General features: G+C 47.0%; 1 protein-coding gene across 2 annotated transcripts in view; it reads right to left on the reverse strand.

Moving 5' to 3' along the window:
- Positions 1-19,134, reverse strand: part of KDM5B (lysine demethylase 5B) — a 53,241-nt gene that overhangs the window by 14,572 nt on the left and 19,535 nt on the right. The window contains exons 6-18 of one of the 2 annotated variants that reach the window (XM_082069472.1): positions 15,971-16,064; positions 15,198-15,298; positions 13,393-13,551; positions 12,685-12,804; positions 11,343-11,501; positions 10,753-10,934; positions 9,392-9,554; positions 8,316-8,435; positions 6,752-6,946; positions 6,239-6,420; positions 4,329-4,453; positions 3,849-3,999; positions 2,012-2,126 (exon numbers count right to left, since the gene is read on the reverse strand). In XM_082069472.1, the coding sequence (XP_081925598.1) occupies positions 2,012-2,126; positions 3,849-3,999; positions 4,329-4,453; positions 6,239-6,420; positions 6,752-6,946; positions 8,316-8,435; positions 9,392-9,554; positions 10,753-10,934; positions 11,343-11,501; positions 12,685-12,804; positions 13,393-13,551; positions 15,198-15,298; positions 15,971-16,064 (1,866 nt within the window). The remainder of the gene's footprint in view (positions 1-2,011; positions 2,127-3,848; positions 4,000-4,328; positions 4,454-6,238; positions 6,421-6,751; positions 6,947-8,315; positions 8,436-9,391; positions 9,555-10,752; positions 10,935-11,342; positions 11,502-12,684; positions 12,805-13,392; positions 13,552-15,197; positions 15,299-15,970; positions 16,065-19,134) is intronic. The other variant, XM_082069473.1, reaches the window with a different exon arrangement.

The raw sequence follows: 19,134 nt of genomic DNA on the forward strand, positions 1-19,134 counted from the left end.
TCAGCCTTTCCTCACACGGGAGATGCTCCACTCCCTTCAGCATCTTGGTGGCTGCGCTGGACTCTCTGCAGCAGTTCCCTGTCCTGCTGGAACTGAGGGGCCACAACTGGACACAAGATTCCAGGTGTGGTCTCCCCAGGGCAGAGCAGAGGGGCAGGAGAACCTCTCTGACCTACTGACCACCCCCTTCTAACCCACCCCAGGTCCCATTGGCTTCCTGGCCACAAGGGCCCAGTGCTGGCTCATGGTCACCCTGCTGTCCCCAGGACCCCCAGGTCCCTTTCCCCTACGCTGCTCTCTAACAGCTCATTCCCCAATGTACATTGGAACCTGGGGTTGTTCCTGCCCAGATTCAAGACTCTACACTTGCCCTTGTTCTATTTCATCAATTTTTCCCTGCCCAGCTCTCCAGCCTGTCCAGGTCTCTGATGGCAGCACAGGTGTCAAAAAGAACAGAAAGGACCTAACGGGAAATTTTAAATGTTCCATCAGTGCTGCGTCCTGGTTTGCTCTGGAACGATCAGCAAGGCTGATCAGCGGCAAGGTTAAGATGGTGGCGGCTTTGCAGAACGCAGGGAAGGGCCTGGAGCCTCTGGGATCCGTTCCTGCTGCGCTGCGAAGGGTTTGAGCTGCACCACACGGGCCCAGTGAGCCACAGGTACTTGTGCAGTGCAACACTTTCTCTCCACACATTCAACAGGTGATTATCCCAGAAAGGTGCTGTTTGCACATCACCGAGGATGCAGGACGGTGAACCAGCTCACTGCGAAGGCTGGAACCGTTCTGTATCCAGCCATCCTGCCCAACGCTTCCAGCACCGGCTGAAACGCTATTCCAGCTGCAAGTTCTCACTTCACACCTTGGTGTTTTGCCAGTGAGGCTGTTTGCCAGGGTAGGCAAATCTCACCCATAATGGATAAAAAGCCTTTTCAGAGATACAGTAAACTGTAAACTGATCTCCAGTAACTGTTGGTTGTTTCTATGAACAGCCTAATTTGCATGACTACATGTACTTTAGGATTTTTAAGAATGACACAAAACAATACCCAGCCCCTGTGTGTGTGACATGTCCCGCTCAGGAATGCCAGACGGACAGAACTGTTTGCACGTCTGGCATTGCTGAACTCCTGCTTTTTAAATAGTTCCATAACTTCACGGAGTTCCAACGCTATAAACAAATAACTGTAAATAGGATTACATAAAACTGATTCACACATTCCAGACCCAATAAAGCTTCAAACCCAACACTCGTAAAGCTGGGTTGAACTGGTCTGTTCCAATCCAAAGTTACACGACGCTGTCTGGTGTCTCTGCCTCGTGTGGGCGCTGAGGAGATGGTTCAGTTGTTGGCTCTTGGTTTCCAGAGGCTCAAATATGCAAAGCCATTCGCCTTTAAGCCAGGAACTGCAGCTGCCCAGAATGTAAGCTCCTGGGTTTTATTACCCCTCAGTGTGATACGCAACGTTTTGGCAATTACTGAAACCAAATCTTGACTTATTTTCAGCTTGTCTGAGGGTTGATCATCTGGTGAGCAAACAATCAGCACCAGGTGATTGATGGTGGTGGGACAAGTGACCTGACTCGCGGTCACAGCAGGTGACGGGGTTACCAGGGGTGCTCCCTGAGAGCATCAGGATGGATCTGATGACAAGACTAACACAGAGCTGATTCTGGATTAACAAAGTGATACCCATGGGAGACCTGTCACTCGGAGCAGCTAAACCTGGCTTCACTCTTCAGAGGACACCAGTTAACTGACCCCAAACTGTGATCACCCAGGTCATCCTGCTGCTTCTTTTGCATTACTTTGTCAAATATTAACATTTTGATTCCCCCATGTAGTACAAAAACCTGCTGACCGCAAACACCAGCGGATCAGAGAGCTCCGTTCTTAACTCACGTGCACAAATCACCCAGGTCCGCCTGTTTAAAGGTGTTTATCCTCAGAGCAAATAGTAGGACTAGTGCAAATACATCACTATGACAAACACTTGTGTTCTTTCCCGGTTACCTTCAGTAAGGGGGTCTGGCTGAGGACGCAGGGCAGGGCATAGAGCTGCCTCACGAACAGCCGCAGCTCATTCACCGTCAGCTGGTTTGGACACTTTCCTCCTCCGGAGCGGTACCTGCAATCACACATAATTGAGCTAAAAATCATAATTAAAAAGAAATCAACCTAGACATCTCAAAAATCTGCTTTTGATTTCTTGTGAGTCCAACTTTACTCCCAAATAATAGAATATTCAGAAGCAGCCTAGGGCTCACATACATGGGGAGACTTCAGTCGGCGACAGCAGAATAAGCTATTGTTGAACATACTCTTTCATATTAAATAGTGTTCTGGAACAACCACTCCGCCTTGGAAGAGCACTGGTTATTATGGAATTAAATTAGGCTTTTTTTTTTTGCAGAACACAAAGCAATTGTGGCCAAACTGTTGAGCTATGTTGCAACAGCTATTGTAGTAAGCAATCCCCATGCCCATACCCAAAGAGAACAAATCCTGATTCTGAATGGGTTTCACATTCACAGGTCGTGTAGGCTCTGCTGAAAAACCCTCTTTATGCTGAAACCATCATGTTCATTTTATCCAAACGCATTGTATCAAGTGAGCGGCTTCGAAGTGTTAATGAATTGGCTAATATTAAGTCAATTAATATTGGTCTGAGAACCCTGAACACAAAAGGAAAGAAACCTCTTAGAGTGCTGGCTCCAATTTAATCCACAATAGGTCATTGAAAGAACAGAGGAAAACACCATCCCAGCAGGATACACCAGCATGGCCGGAATGGGAACGCTACAAAATCCATTTTAACTCACTATTCTATGTTAAAAATAGGTATTTTTAAGGGATATGCGACATCACATTGGGAGTTCCAAAATCCACAGTAAGCTGAACAATACAATGATTTCAAAGTCTCAGGTTATTTTATGGGTTATTTTATGGTTCACAATGTTTTACTGGTTTTTGTGGAAGTTCTGCAGTATCTTCCAGGAAAAGGCACAAGTTTTTAAAACAAATATTTATGTATATATACATAAATATACATAAAATATACATAGGTGCACAGGTATATATACACAGCTAAACTGCAGAACTGTCACAAGTCGGTGAAGGGGCTGGAGCACAAGTGTGATGGAGCGGCTGAGGGAGCCGGGGGTTCAGCTGGAGAACAGGAGCTGAGGGGAGACCTTCTGATCTCTGAACTGCCTGAAAGGAGCTTGGAGCCAGGGGGGTCGGGCTCTGCTCCCGGGAGAAAAACCAGCACGTAGTACAGTCCCAATGGAACTGACGCCATGAGGAGATGTGGCCTAGTCCTTCTGGATCTTTGGACTCCTTTCAACTCATTTCAGCCACAAGAAGTGCTGGCGGGACTGGGCAACCAGCCATCCAGTTCACGAAGAACATATTACCCAAGCACCGCCCTATCTTCAAACTCCTCAAGCTAATAACCTAAAAATACAACCTAAGTGCTGCCAAAGAACAAAGATTTGTCAGGGATCTCCTACAGCGTTGCTGTCATCACCAGCTCAGGAAGTTGAGACACTTGATTTTTCCACAAGGCGTAAAGTGTAATGAATATAACGACATACGCGCCACTGATGGATTTTCAGTGTCCGTGGCACAAAGACAAGTGGACCATATCTTGTTGGGCGTTGCTTTGTCTGGAAATATCACACCAATTTTTCCTTCGAGGGAATGTTAGAATGAATTTACGGCCCAATTGTCAAACAGGGTGGAAGAAGAGACTGAGAGCTCAGGATGTTGAACATGCAGAAAAGGTGAATTCACTGGCATCCATCTTCAATCGCTCGGTTTTGTTGCAAACACGGACAGGAACGTTTACCTGGTTTGTCTTTTGCCGTTAAGCAGCTGCTGCGCAACCGAGGCGCATTTGTCTGCGTCCTGCGTAACCAGCCGGAGGTGTCGCAGTAGATCATTGTCCGGAAACTTCTTCATCTCTGACTCTTCTATCAACGCCTTAAAATTGATGAGACCTTTTGGGAAAGACAGGAAGTTAACCAAGTCCCCTTTTGGGATGGATTTTAAATGGTAAGGGTGAATAAACACAATATATTAAATATATTTCTATTTCAACTTCAGTTATATTTTGTGTCAAAGTGATTTATAATCTCACCCAGAAACAGCTTAGAATAATTTCTGGGACTGTAACAGCTAAAATACTTACTTTAAAATATGAAATTACATACAATTTCTTTTGATTGGCACATAAGTTTAAGAAAAAAGTTACTAAGGTTGAGAAACTAAAACCTGAAAGACTAGCCATTCAAAACTAGGTGTTGCAGACAAAAGGTAAGACACTTACTTCTTTTATTGTTAATTTTTGCCTCCAGAGCTTCGTTAACGTTGGAAGCCCATTCATTGTACGACTCCGCGCGCATCTTGAGCGCGTTCATCATTGGATAGAGTTCCTCCAGGGTGTAGCGGTACCTACAAACAGCACAGAGAGCAAACTCTTCAGTGAAAACTGGGGGAGCGGGAGGGTGGAAGTGGGGGCATCGAGATGTGCTGGTCCGTACAACACAGAAATGATCTGTTATCAGAGCATCCCAACACGTAGGAAGTCAAGGAAGGAGCCAGAAGACCTGCGTGGTTAAACAGGGACCTGCTGGGTAAGCTCAAGTGGAAGAGGAGAGTTTCTAGATCATGGAAGGAGGGGCTGGACAATTGGGGAGAATATCAGGCTGTTGTCAGAGGGTGTAGGGAGGCAACTAGGAAAGCTCGAGCCTCCTGAGAATTAAACCTGGCAAAAGGGGTCAAGGATTATTCAACATATTCATCAATGATTTGGAGGAGGGAACAGAGTGACTGTCAGCAAGTTTGCTGGTGACACCAAGCTGGGAGGAGTGGGTGACACTGGAAGCTGTGCTGCCATCAGAGACCTGGACAGGCTGGAGAGCTGGGCGGGGAGAAATGTAATGAAATAGAACAAGGGCAAGTGTAGAGTCTTGAATCTGGGCAGGAACAACCCCAGGTTCCAGTGTAAGTTGGGGAATGACCTATTAGAGAGCAGCGTAGGGGAAAGGGACCTGGGGGTCCTGGGGACAGCAGGGTGACCATGAGCCAGCACTGGGCCCTTGTGGCCAGGAAGCCAATGGTACCTGGGGTGGGTTAGAAGGGGGTGGTCAGTAGGTCAGAGAGGTTCTCCTGCCCCTCTGCTCTGCCCTGGGGAGACCACACCTGGAATATTGTGTGAAGTTGTGGCCCCTCAGTTCCAGCAGGACAGGGAACTGCTGCAGAGAGTCCAGCGCAGCCACCAAGATGCTGGAGGGAGTGGAGCATCTCCCGTGTGAGGAAAGGCTGAGGGAGCTGGGGCTCTGGAGCTGGACAAGAGGACACTGAGGGGGGACTCATTCATGTTTACAGATATCTAAAGGGGGAGTGTCACGAGGATGGAGCCAGGCTCTTCTCGGTGACAACCAGTGACAGGACAAGGGGCAATGGGTTCAAACTGGAACACAAAAGGTTCCACTTAAATTTGAGAAGAAACTTGTTTGGGGTGAGGGTGGCAGAGCCTGGCCCAGGCTGCCCAGGGGGTTGTGGAGTCTCCTTCTCTGCAGACATTCCAACCCGCCTGGACACCTTCCTGTGTAACCTCATCTGGGTGTTCCTGCTCCATGGGGGGATTGCACTGGATGAGCTTTCCAGGTCCCGTCCCATCCCTGACATTCTGGGATCCTGTTACGCACCCAGAGTTCTATAATGACAACCTACAACCACACCATGTTCCGCCTCAGACAATTCAATGTCGCAACTGCTTCAAAAAGCCATTTCAAAATTACAATTAAAGCAATTGTCTAATTGTCTTAGGACAAACTACATTCATGTAAGACAAAAATGTAACAAACACCACGAACAGAAAGACGACAACAGCAAGGAAAGCAAACAAAAGCAAAAAAATACTACTCGGCAAGGACTGGATGTGAGGGATGGTGACCATGATGCTATAAATAAAAAAGCAAAGTAACTTATCCAGCAATTTTCACTATTATTGAGCAAGAAGGGCTGAATGCTGAAAACAAAGAGTCTTTGCATACGAGCACAAAACAAGGCATTTCGCTTTGGGGGTACTGTGTTTGCCAAGGACTGAGAGAACAGAATAGCAAGACTGGCACCATTGACCAAACCCAGTAAGCACTTGATAATCAAAGCACTACATCTCCATATCTAACAAATATCTCCAGAACACGATATTATTTGCTGTCTAGAGCTTACCCCAGTTTATATTTGTAGGTGGGACAGGAACAGAGATCCTCGACGTGGTACAGGCACACCAGCAATCCGGGTTTACAGGGACAATAAACAGCAGACATGAAACAGGTGGTTTTACACTTCAAGCACTGCCGCTCGTCATCGGGAAACAGCTCGAACGCCACTCTCTCCGAGTCGGTCACCCCCTGCAAGAGCACGTTACATCACCTCAGCCCCTGATGAAGAGGGGAATGTTCCAAGCTAAACCAGGTAGACAGCAATCTCAGTTAATTAAAAAAATCAGCTATGCTGCCTAGATTACTAAAAGAACAACTATTATTGGAAAAGAGACATTCTGAATAATATTTAAGGGCAGATGCTAAAACAAGATGCAAGATAAATGATTCTTTAGCCTCGGAAATCACCACAGGAAGGTACCAGGTAGCTCTAGGCTGTTGACAACACAGCGCACGCCCCAGCGTGTCTTCTCACCCGGGTTCGGCTGTTCCTTCACTCATATTGTTTCCTACAACTCACCAGTTTATCAACCTTCTCACGCAGCATCTTCTCATCTTCAATCATAATTGCCATGTCTTTCTGAACCGTAGACGCTACCACAACATCCAGGTCATCGGCTTTGGAAGCCATTTTACAGATCATCTCGTCGTGGGAGAACACGCAGTAGCGATGCAGCAGCCGGTAATGCTCCACGCACTGGCGACCCAGCGGCAGCTGCAGTGAGAAACATGAATAAATGAAGAGTTTGGTTGGAAAATTACATTGGGATACTGACTTTTTATGCTACTCATCAAAAAGTAACAGAATCCCAGAATGTCAGGGGTTGAAGGGACCTGGAAAGCTCATCCAGTGCAATCCCCCCATGGAGCAGGAACACCCAGATGAGGTTCCACAGGAAGGTGTCCAGGCGGGTTGGAATGTCTGCAGAGAAGGAGACTCCACAACCCCCTGGGCAGCCTGGGCCAGGCTCTGCCACCCTCACCAGGAAGAATTTGCTTCTCAAATTTAAGTGGAACCTCCTGTGTTCCAGTTTGAACCCATTGCCCCTTGTCCTGTCACTGGTTGTCACCGAGAAGAGCCTGGCTCCATCCTCCTGACACTCATACTTTCCATATTGATCCCCATGAATGAGTCCCCCCTCAGTGTCCTCTTGTCCAGCTCCAGAGCCCCAGCTCCCTCAGCCTTTCCTCACACGGGAGATGCTCCACTCCCTGCAGCATCTTGGTGGCTGCGCTGGACTCTCTCCAGCAGTTCCCTGTCCTGCTGGAACTGAGGGGCCACAACTGGACACAAGATTCCAGGTGTGGTCTCCCCAGGGCAGAGCAGAGGGGCAGGAGAACCTCTCTGACCTACTGACCACCCCCTTCTAACCCCCCCAGGTCCATTGGCTTCCTGGCCACAAGGGCCCAGTGCTGGCTCATGGTCACCCTGCTGTCCCCAGGACCCCCAGGTCCCTTTCCCCTACGCTGCTCTCTAACAGGTCATTCCCCAACTTACACTGGACCCTGGGGTTGTTCCTGCCCAGATTCAAGACTCTACACTTGCCCTTGTTCTATTTCATTACATTTTTCCCTGCCCAGCTCTCCAGCCTGTCCAGGTCTCTGATGGCAGCACAGCTTCCAGTGTCAGCCACTCCTCCCAGCTTGGTGTCATCAGCAAACTTGCTGACAGTCACTCTGTTCCCTCGTCCAAATCATTGATGAATATATTGAGTAATACCAGCCCCAGCACTGCCCCCTGAGGCACTGCACTGGATACAGGATCAACTGGACTCTGCCCATTGACCACGACTCTCTGGCTTCTTCCCTTCAGCCAGTTCACAGTCACCTCACTCCCCGCTCATCCAGACCACACTCCCTCAGTTCAGCTGTGAGGATGCTGTGGGACACTGTGTCAAACGCCTCACTCAACAGGTCAAGGCCCATAGTGATGCTCAGGCTGCAATGAGGTTACGTGTTAGAGTCATGGAAGGACAAAAGGACTGTGGACTAAATGTGTGCATCAGCAGTAAATCAGAGCCGTACAGCAGCCAGGAACAACGTTGGGACCGCGCGGTTTGTCAGAAACTGGCGTTGGAACGTACCCAATCCACCGTGCAGAAGTTCACGGCTTCAGCAAAATTGAAGCCCTGATTGAAGCCGCTGTGATACGCTCTGGGAAAGGTGATGACAAACTCGCCAGCGCACTGGTTGGTTCGATAAACCTGGGAGAAAGGACAAGCGTTAGGTCAGACCTAAACAGAACAGAAGGCTGCCAAGAGGGTATGGGTTTGCAATCCCTAGTAATTTCTGTGATGACTTTGGATAGTTTTACAACACAAGGCCAAGATTGCAACTGGCTAACTTGTCAAATACAACCCTAGAAAGCAAAAGGGTTTTCTATTTGTGCTCTAAGCCATTTTAAGGCATTGTCTGTGCCTTTTGCACTTTGCCAGCTCTGCTGGCGGTTCCACAGGTAAAGCACAGGGAACACTCACTTCAACATGAGCCTCAAGGGGAAGAGTAATTTGGAACGGACTCAAAAGTTGATACTGCTGTAAATCTAATACTTTTGGTACTCGATTACCAGCCTGAGAGCAGGCAGCTCTTCCTGCAGCTTTCAATATTGGAGTCTCTCACAGCATGGTAGTCGCCACAAATTTTGCCACTTTTCCCAGATTTTCCTGAAGTCCCAAGCTCAGCTGGTCACCAGCTGATTCAGTTGTAAAGGGACATAATTCCCATGAACAATCTGGTATGGAATAGGATGGAAACGGATGAAAAATGGCTTTAAATAACTAAGAGCTTATCCAGGAAAAATAAGAGGATATGGATGACAAATGAAGGAAGAATGGGGTTCGGCCCCTTGCCAGAAACTCTATGCCAAATTAAAAACCAGACATGGGAAGAGCTCCCGCCATTGTTCCTAAGGTCGAGACTAAACTTTCCGGTTGAGATACAGAACTAGCAAAATGCTCAGGTGGATCTCCAGAGAAGAGTTTGCCAAGCAATGACTCCATTGCCCATCTGTTCCCACTGGCACATCACACTAGGCAAGGGAGATACAACACCCATGGAAACCACCACAGCATCTTGGAAATAAAAGTGTCTTCAATTAGCAGCTTTGCGCTAATGAAAGAGGGTTGGGTTTGGGGAGCAGCACAGGAGTCCAACAACATACAGGCACTCCGTGGGCCATCAAAGTATTCGGGTTCATTATGGTGACAAGTTGGTGCAAGAGATCTGGCTGAGATTCAAAGAGCTCTGGAGCAAGCTTCTTCATGACATCCTCCAGCTGTTCAGCCGCGTACCCTGGAGCTCCATACCACGTTTTAGGCTCCCCCCTGCAAGATTATGAAGAAAAGTTAAATGTAAGCAATCTTTAAGTTACATTTTCAGTCTTCTGCTTTAAAATACACCAGGTCAAAAGAAGGGTATATCACCAGGAAGGAATGTAAAGATTATGTATCTTCCTGAACTGTGACATTTTACACAGTTCCTCCTCCAGACCTAAGTGTTTAACTGTCTCCATTTCTGAGCACTTATATATTCTGGGGACAAAAGACTGAAGAAATCCTCAGTGAAATTCCACTGATTCCAGCACAACTTCAAAATCTAAACTGTTTCGCTTTTATAATACAATGAACACAACCAAAACCAGTTCTGTGTTGTGCACAATTGCCATAAAAGGAACACATAGTAAGTAGACATTAAACTTCCAAGTTACGCAACTGTGAGAGACGCAAAAGATATCAAGGAAAAAATATCTGCCCCATTGACCACGACTCTCTGGCTTCTTCCCTTCAGCCAGTTCACAGTCCCAATTGTTTTAATAACATCAAGTACTAAGAAAGCAAGTGAATTAACTCAGCAGCAGCTACTTCAAGGAGCAGCAATTGAATAATCAACCAAAAACACCTAGAGAAGAGCAGCTGGGATGAGGTTTTACCGTTCTACTGTGTGGTTTTACATACTCTACTATGTGAACAAGGAAAGGGAAAGACCTTGACAGGTTTCAGGAAGAGCGACAAGAATAATTCAAACTCTAGAAAAGCTGTTGTAAGGCGAGAAGTTTAAGAGGTTCAATCTATTTAGAATTGCAAAGAATTTGCAAAGATCTATCCCGATTACAGCTGACAAGCATTCGCTTGATGAGAGGATTTATGATAGAATGATCTATCTAACAGACACAAAATTATGCAGGATTCTAAGACCGTTAGTTGAAGGCAGATGATTTTTAAAACAACCTGCATGGTTTTAGTTTTACATTGAGCATAATAAAACATTTGATGGAGTATCTGCTGCACCTCTCATGGATTTTTCACAACTGGGAATGGATGTCTCCTTCCAAAACACAACCCTTTCTCCAAAAGCAAATGAGTGCAGGAATCACGCTGTGTCAAATTTAACCCCGCTGATAGGATTGCAAGGGTTTCCCTGGCCTGAGCTCCACTAATTTGGTTTTAATCCACTAATTAAAAAGGGGAGGGGTGGTATATACAGGGGGCTGCTGGTCAGGCTGAGTTTATTCCTCAAACTCACCAGTGCAGATAGTTAATGGAATAGCTCCAGTGGTCTTCTATGTGCCAACAGAATGAAGAAAAGCACATTCCCACGTAGAGCCAGGGTAGCTTCATTCCACATATGTCTGCGGTGATGTGAGCAAGAACCGACTGCTCCATCACCGGCATGTTGTTTAAATTCCAGCCGCTATCCAGGTATTCCTGAAAATGGAACAGAACAGTCCCAGCTTTATACAACATGAAGACAGAAGAAAAGCGTCTTTCCCAATTGAAGAAGAAACAGGTGAATGAATCAAAGAACAAAACCTCCATTGTCTTTGCTCTTTTCACAAACCTTATCTGAGCTGCTTTGCTAAAATTAGACTTGTTTGTTTCCTTTTCAGTCTGGAAGTTAATAAACAACTCCCAGGATAAACCTGTGGCTTTTAACGTCTGATCACAGCAAGTGTTATTTATCCAAAACTCTGTTGTCATTCTCCTCAAATACAGTGTCAGATACACAAAGCAGAATCTTTGCAACCCAGTTCCATTACTTGGTTTTGAACTGAAGAGACTCATTTCATCAAGAACTGCAATACGAACATTCACGGTGAACTAACAAAGACCTACCTCTTCTTCTGGTCTAACTTTGAACTTCCCACCCCTAACTGGGAAGCCACTGCCGAACTCCTTTGAAGCAATATCAGCTCCATATTCCACTGTCACATCCTCTTCAATGGTACTAACGAGTCTCCAAAACTCTTTTTCAACCAGCTCGGTGGGAACCATCTAGATATGAGAAGAAAAACAAGGAGTACCTATTCAGGAAGACGTATATAAAAAGCACGTGCACAAAAGCGATCTCAGGGAGGAACTCTACACTTGCCCTTGTTCTATTTCATTACATTTTTCCCCGCCCAGCTCTCCAGCCTGTCCAGGTCTCTGATGGCAGCACAGCTTCCAGTGTCACCCACTCCTCCCAGCTTGGTGTCATCAGCAAACTTGCTGACAGTCACTCTATTCCCTCATCCAAATCATTGATGAATATATTGAATAATACCGGCCCCAGCACTGCCCCCTGAGGCACTGCACTGGATACAGGCCTCAACTGGACTCTGCCCCATTGACCACGACTCTCTGGCTTCTTCCCTTCAGCCAGTTCGCAGTCACCTCACTACCCGCTCATCCAGCCCGCACTCCCTCAGTTCAGCTGGGAGGATGCTGTGGGGACTGTGTCAATGCCTCACTCAAGTCAAGGTAGATCACATCCACCGCTCTGCCATCATCCGTCCAGCTTGTTGTGTCCTCATAAAAGTCAATGAGGTTGGTCAAGCACCACTTCCCCTTGGTGAAGCCATGTTGACTGCCCCTAATGACCCTCTTATCCCTGATATGCTTGAGATGGCGCCAAGGAGAAGTCGTTCCATCAGTTTCCCAGGGATGGAGGTGAGGCTGACCGGTCTATACTTCGCCGGGTCCTCCTTCTTGCCCTTTCTGAAGACTGCAGTGACATTTGCTTTCCTCCAATCCTCAGGCACCTCTCCCATTTCCCAGGACTTGGCAAAGATGATGGAGAGCGGTCCAGCAATGCCCTCAGCCAGCTCCTTCAGCACCTGCAGGTGCATCCCATCCGGACCCATGGATTTATGGATGTCCAGATTGCCTGACTGCTCCCGAACCCAGTCCTCATCAACCCAGGCAAACTCCTCCATTGTCCTGCTCTCCTCTGGGGCCTCAGCGGTACAGGATCCTCAGGACAATCCCCGGCAGAGCAGTGAAAAAGCCCCAGGAAGCCAGTGGAACAAGAAACCACAACACCAGCAAGTACAAGGACTCACATGAGAACCTCTGATTTGGGATTTCATCCCATTCAAAACCACAATTCTCCCATCCCCCTCCAAAGTTACCTATTTTAATTAAGCACAATAAATGAAATCTCCATGATGGCATCAGGATAAATACATGAACATACGTGTACTGGCATGTTAAAATAGTCTGACTTGAACGCATCTGCCATTTCTCCGAACGTGCGAAGCGTGTAGTCTCTTGCTGCCTGCTCAAAACCAAACGCTTCTTGAGGCTTATTGCACTCCTGCAATGGAAAAGGTTATTATTTCTATCATGAATTAATAAGACAATCTGTGCTCAGGTGTGACACAAATGGGCTCGAATTACAGCACTGGACAGGGGAGGAAGGCAGGACAAACAACTGAAACGGAACGACTGCCCCAAGTGACACAGAAGAAAAAATTACCCTGCTTAATTTATCAATAAAAACACACTGATTTGGTGAATCTGCATAAGCATTGATGAAATAATATACCTACTTTCTCCTTCCTATAGTAGAGCTAAGCAAAAAAAACCCCATGCATAGACCTCCACACTGACGCACCCAGTGAGACTCCAATTTTAAATACAGAGGAAAGGTGCCAATTAAAACTGAATGTATTCTTTCAAGTTTTAACAATGCTAAGGCAGACCCATTTTTTTGCTTCAAAACGTTAAGTGATAACTTTGTCATTTAAAGCACGCTGAGCCTTAATTTTAGCTTTACCCTCTATCGCCTTGTTTGCACAACCTTAAGTAATAACAATAGTTTCAATCCCTAGGATCGAGTTAAAAAACCAAAACAAAGACCAAAAATAACCTTCAGCCTAAATGTTATGGCTTGTCGAATTACCTGAGCCAAACACTGGGGACACCTCCAGTCCCCTTTGGGGACATCGTGGAGGGGCGGAATTAAACAGAAGGTGTGGTAACTGTCATCGCAGCCGTCGCACAGCAGCAGCCGGTCCTCGTCGTTCCCGCTGCCGCACAGGAGGCACACGTACAAATCCACCTGGAACACAGCACACATACAAACCCACCTGTGACACACCGCACGGACAAACCCACCTGTGACACACCGCACGGACAAATCCACCTGTGACACGCCGCACGGACAAATCCACCTGTGACACGCCGCACGTCCAAATCCACCTGTGACACACCGCACGTCCAAATCCACCTGTGACACACCGCACGTCCAAATCCACCTGTGACACACCGCACGTCCAAATCCACCTGTGACACACCGCACGTCCAAATCCACCTGTGACACACCGCACGTCCAAATCCACCTGTGACACACCGCACGGACAAATCCACCTGTGACACACCGCACGGACAAATCCACCTGTGACACACCGCACGGACAAATCCACCTGGAACGCACCACATGTCCAAATCCACCTGGAACGCACCACACGTCCAAATCCACCTGTGACACACCGCACGGACAAATCCACCTGTGACACACCACACATCCAAATCCACCTGGAACACACCACACGTCCAAATCCACCTGGAACGCACCACACGGACAAATCCACCTGGAACGCACCACACGGACAAATCCACCTGGAACGCACCACACGGACAAATCCACCTGGAACGCACCACACGTCCAAATCCACCTGGAACGCACCACACGTCCAAATCCACCTGGAACACCCCACACGTCCAAATCCACCTGGAACACACAACTGCCCGAGTGGGAATTGGAGCACTGAAGGGAACTCCCAGTGAAGGAGCCGTTTGGTAACTCTGGGACGTTCGCCAGAGCTTATATTGATTTCCTCTCTGAAAGGGCAATGAGACAAGAAAATGCAAAATACTTACACTAAAGTTTAAATACCCCCTCTCTGTAATTTAAGGAAGGACCACAAGAGCTGCAAGCCCTTCCATGTTATTTTTCCAAATGGCATTCAGCGGTCGGGACAGCCTAAATCAGCCGCGCCATGGATTCGGCAGGTATAATATAGCATAATATACACCTGACGGCTCACAAACCCTTTTTCTGGTTGGGTGTCAGGCTTCTTGGACTTGCACATGTCATTCTCAGGTATCTATAATAGCTACAGGTGTGGATTAAAGAAAGCACAACTTTGGTTTTAGGAAGGATCCACGTAGTAGCGTGGGCAGAAAGAATCTCGGTATCAGCTTCTCAAAAGGGAGACAAAATAGCATCACTTTCAACTCGACAGGGTTGGGTTTTGAGAAGCATTTGAACAACGAAGCTGCCGTGATAGTGCTGAAATCGCAGGTGGAGGGACCGGTCTGCTGGAAAGCCGGAGTCAAGGCTCCTGGTAAACTTGCGTTAAGCTCCCTTGAGGTTAAAGAGAGATCACAGCAGAACTGCTTCTATTCGGACTCTTTCAAAGTGATTATTTTGAGACTGCACCTTAGAGACAGACAAGTTACTGTAGTTATAGACAGTGAAACTTAACTATCCTGCTATTTTCAGCGTTCTAACGGCAGGAAGCTTTATGAGGACGTCTATTCCAGCAGGCACACATACGGCTTTGCTCAAACCACAGGGTCGCATTAAGAATACAAAAGAGTCCTTAGCGTGACATAAATGACATGAGATTTCCCACCATACCCAAGAGAAACCCAGGAGCACCTGCGATGGACATGAACCAGCGGCAGGGCGGGGATACTCACAGCGTTAGTGGGTTTTTTAGATCGAACTTTGGATTTGTCTTTCTCTGGCTCGTGTTCTCTCTTCTCAGGAGGTTTCACTGCGCTTTGCATTTCCTTTTCTGCTGCAGCATAAAAAAAAATGAAGGTATTTCTAAGTGTTTCAATGCTTAGCTTGACTTAGTATTTACTAGTACTCTACGCTTTCCCTTGTTATATTTGATGAAGTTCTTCCCAGCCCAGCTCTCCATCCTGTCCAGGTCTCTGATGGCAGCACAGCTTCCAGTGTCAGCCACTCCTCCCAGCTTGGGGTCATCAGCAAACTTGCTGATAGTGCACTCTACAATACATTGTAGTTGCTCTCTCACATAAAGAGCAACTCCACCACCACGCCTGGCTGGCCTGTCTTTCCTGAAAAGGACACAGCCATCCATAAGCACATTCCAGCCATGTGTGCTGTCCCACCGTGTCTCCAGAATTGCCACCAGGTCATCATCTCCTGCCCTAACACAGGTTTCTAACTCCTGCTTATTCCCCGTGCATTGGTGCGCAGGCATTTCAGAGAGCGAGCTGAGCACACCCATTTCACCCCAGGGTATGGGAGGCCTCCAGCCTTTATCAACTCTCAAGTGCTGCCCCACTGATGCAAGCCCAGCTACCACCCCATCCCCTTCGAGTTAACGGCAGTATTTCTTTTAAAAGCGTTTTGAATTGGTCCAACTGCTGAATTCAACTCTATACAAATTCATTGTAAGACCAAAGTAAGAGAAGTTGCATTAACGTTTTGTTTCTCTCACCGTTTTCACACTTTGGGGGTGCACAGCCCATCCTGCGCCTCAGGTTATGAGTTCGGGCTTCTGGAGCATCGGATTCAGTTTTAATATTGGTTGCCTTAAAAAGAAATAAAAATAATAATTAAAAGCAATCAGTTAATGGCCTTAGATTAAACACTCTGCTTTTACACTTTATACTTACAAATAAATGACAGTCTGAATTGCTGACACATTGCATTCAATGATTACAAAATAGAAAAACAATTCAGTGAGAAATAACACAGAACAACCTGAAAGGCAATCCCACGAAAAGCCTGTGCCAAGAACGATACCTCGGGTTCAGTTTGATTTCGGTGCAACTAATAAGAAGCAAAGGAGCGAGGAACTTCGGGTGTCATGGATTTTGTGAACACACTTCGGCCTGCTCAGCAGGGAACTCAGTGCATTGCGGAGCTTTCCACACGGAATCATATCTTCCTATTTAATTCCTGTATTTCTTCCCGAAGTTTTGGGACTGGGGGGAGAATGATTAGCAAAGCCCGCGGCACAAAGCCAGATTTCTCCAACACTGTGCTTTTTCAGGCTAATTCCTTAAGGAAATGAGGTCTCACAACCACTGTCTTGCTACAAGTCAGTCCAGTCCCTGACCCCAAAGCTCCTCCACTTCTGGTGTTCTTGTCCAAATCAGCGTCTCCACGAGACCAGGCAGAGGTCCCGTTGCTTAAGATACACAAGAAAATGCTGCTTGTTATATTCAGTATAATAATAGTGAATCAGGAGGGGTCTGCACTGATCCTCAAGCAATGCAGCTGCCCCATTCTCTGCATCTTTAACTTTAGAGTTACGTTCACATTCTGTGCTTAAGCCTCTATTTAACTTCACAAGAGCAGTGCTTTTTGTTTTGTCTTGAGCCTTTTATTGCATTGATTCATCTCACTTTCCTTCTGCCGCATCGTTCTGGTCTTTTACATTTACTGTTTCTATATCAAGCATCTAAATCCTTTGCATTTCAAACCCAACCTGTGACTGTCGTTACCCTTTTCCTTTAAAATTATTAACATTTTATCCTATGTGTTTACTAACCAGCAGGAAAGAGCAAACAAACTGAGAGCTGGGCGGGGAAAATTTAATGAAATATAACAAGGGCAAGTGTAGAGTCTTGAATGTGGGCAGGAACAACCCCAGGGTCCACTGTAAGTTGGGGAATGACCTATTAGAGAGCAGTGTAGGGGAAAGGGAGCTGGGGGTCCTGGGGACAGCAGGGTGACCATGAGCCAGCACTGGGCCCTTGTGGCCAGGAAGCCAATGGGACCTGGGGTGGGTTAGAAGGGGGTGGTCAGTAGGTCAGAGAGGTTCTCCTGCCCCTCTGCTCTGCCCTGGGGAGACCACACCTGGAATCTTGTGTCCAGTTGTGGCCCCTCAGTTCCAGCAGGACAGGGAACTGCTGCAGAGAGTCCAGCGCAGCCACCAAGATGCTGGAGGGAGTGGAGCATCTCCCGTGTGAAGAAAGGCTGAGGGAGCTGGGGCTCTGGAGCTGGACAAGAGGACACTGAGGGGGGACTCGTTCATGTTTACAGATACCTAAAGGGGGAGTGTCAGGAGGATGGAGCCAGGCTGTGCTCGGTGACAACCAGTGACAGGACAAGGGGCAGTGGGTTCAAACTGGAACACAAAAGGTTCCACTTAAATCTGAGAAGAAACTTGTTGGGGATGAGGGTGGCAGAGCCTGGCCCAGACTGCCCAGGGGGGTTGTGGAGTCTCCTTCTGTGCAGACATTCCAACCCGCCTGGACACCTTCCTGTGTAACCTCAGCTGGGTGTTCCTGCTCCATGGGGGGATTGCACTGGATGAGCTTTCCAGGTCCCTTCCAACCCCTGACATTCTGGGGTTTCTGTGTACGTATCTTACACCTGCAAGATCGCACTTATCCCACACGCTGCATTTTTTGCTAGTAAGTATAATTTACTGCTCTTTCCTGCACTTCACTTGTTTTCAAGGTTTTTAGTAGATGCCTTTGAAAAGCAACAAACGCCAAACCAGTAAACATGAGAATGAACTTGGCATTTGCAATTTAAGACAAATCCTTGTATATCGTGTTAAAGCAAAAAGTCGAGACGCATTAACCAAACATTCCTGCTTTGCAACCCGGTCAGCACAAAAATCAACTGTGTGGAGCTTCAATGACGAATAAAATTGATTTAATCAACTTGCACTGAAATGAAACAGAAACACATTAACAGATCTTAACTTTTAGAAACTGTTGTCTCAAGCGCTACAGCTCCTCCCTAAGCGAGTCCATCCGTGTCGCTTCATTCAGCTTTAGCTCTATATGTTTCAATTCTATTCTTAATCAAGTCTTTTCTTGCCACAAAAATGAGGCGCATGACATCAGTGGTGCCCAGGGAAAGAGCTGACAGGGCAGTTCTGTGTTTTGGGTACGTGTGGGCTGTTGGCTTTCACAGCAATGACACGAACGTGAACTCTTCGTTAGTCAGTGTCACCTCACACCCTGTCAGACAGAATTTTAGTCTCTATTTGCCCCGCTGTTCAACTTGAAAGGACCCATGAGAACCGACATCCTTCAACCGCAGAGACTTCAAATGGCAACTTCCAGACTAGTGAGGTTTTCTCAGAATTATAAACTCACTTGTAACTGAGTATTTGAGTGGAAAAGCTTTAGAAAACCTTAATTGTAGCTTACTAACTAAGAATAATTAAAGGCAGGATTTGCCACAACTAAGCTGTACTACTTGGTAGTAATAAAGAGTAAGACTAGAACAATGGGAGTTAACAGGGAGTCTGAAATGAACTTAAATAGAAATCTAGATTATAAACAAAGAGAGGCAATCATGACCTTCCTAACCTGAGATGTCAGCGCTAATAAGACCGTCTCCTGGGAATCAGCCTCCCCTGCTCAAACAAAAGAAATAGTAAACTCAGGAGGGGACGTCAGTCTGAAAGGACTGAAATCACAGCAGAACAGTTTGCCAGCAAAAGAGACACATGGTGATCTCCTAAAATATGGCTCAGAATCCCAGAATGTCAGGGGTTGGAAGGGCCCTGGAAAGCTCATCCAGTGCAATCCCCCCATGGAGCAGGAACACCCAGATGAGGTTACACAGGAAGGTGTCCAGGCGGGTTGGAATGTCTGCACAGAAGGAGACTCCACAACCCCCCTGGGCAGCCTG

Source organism: Streptopelia decaocto (assembly GCF_964273445.1).
Source record: "Streptopelia decaocto genome assembly, chromosome: 19".
Lineage (NCBI taxonomy): Eukaryota > Metazoa > Chordata > Aves > Columbiformes > Columbidae > Streptopelia > Streptopelia decaocto.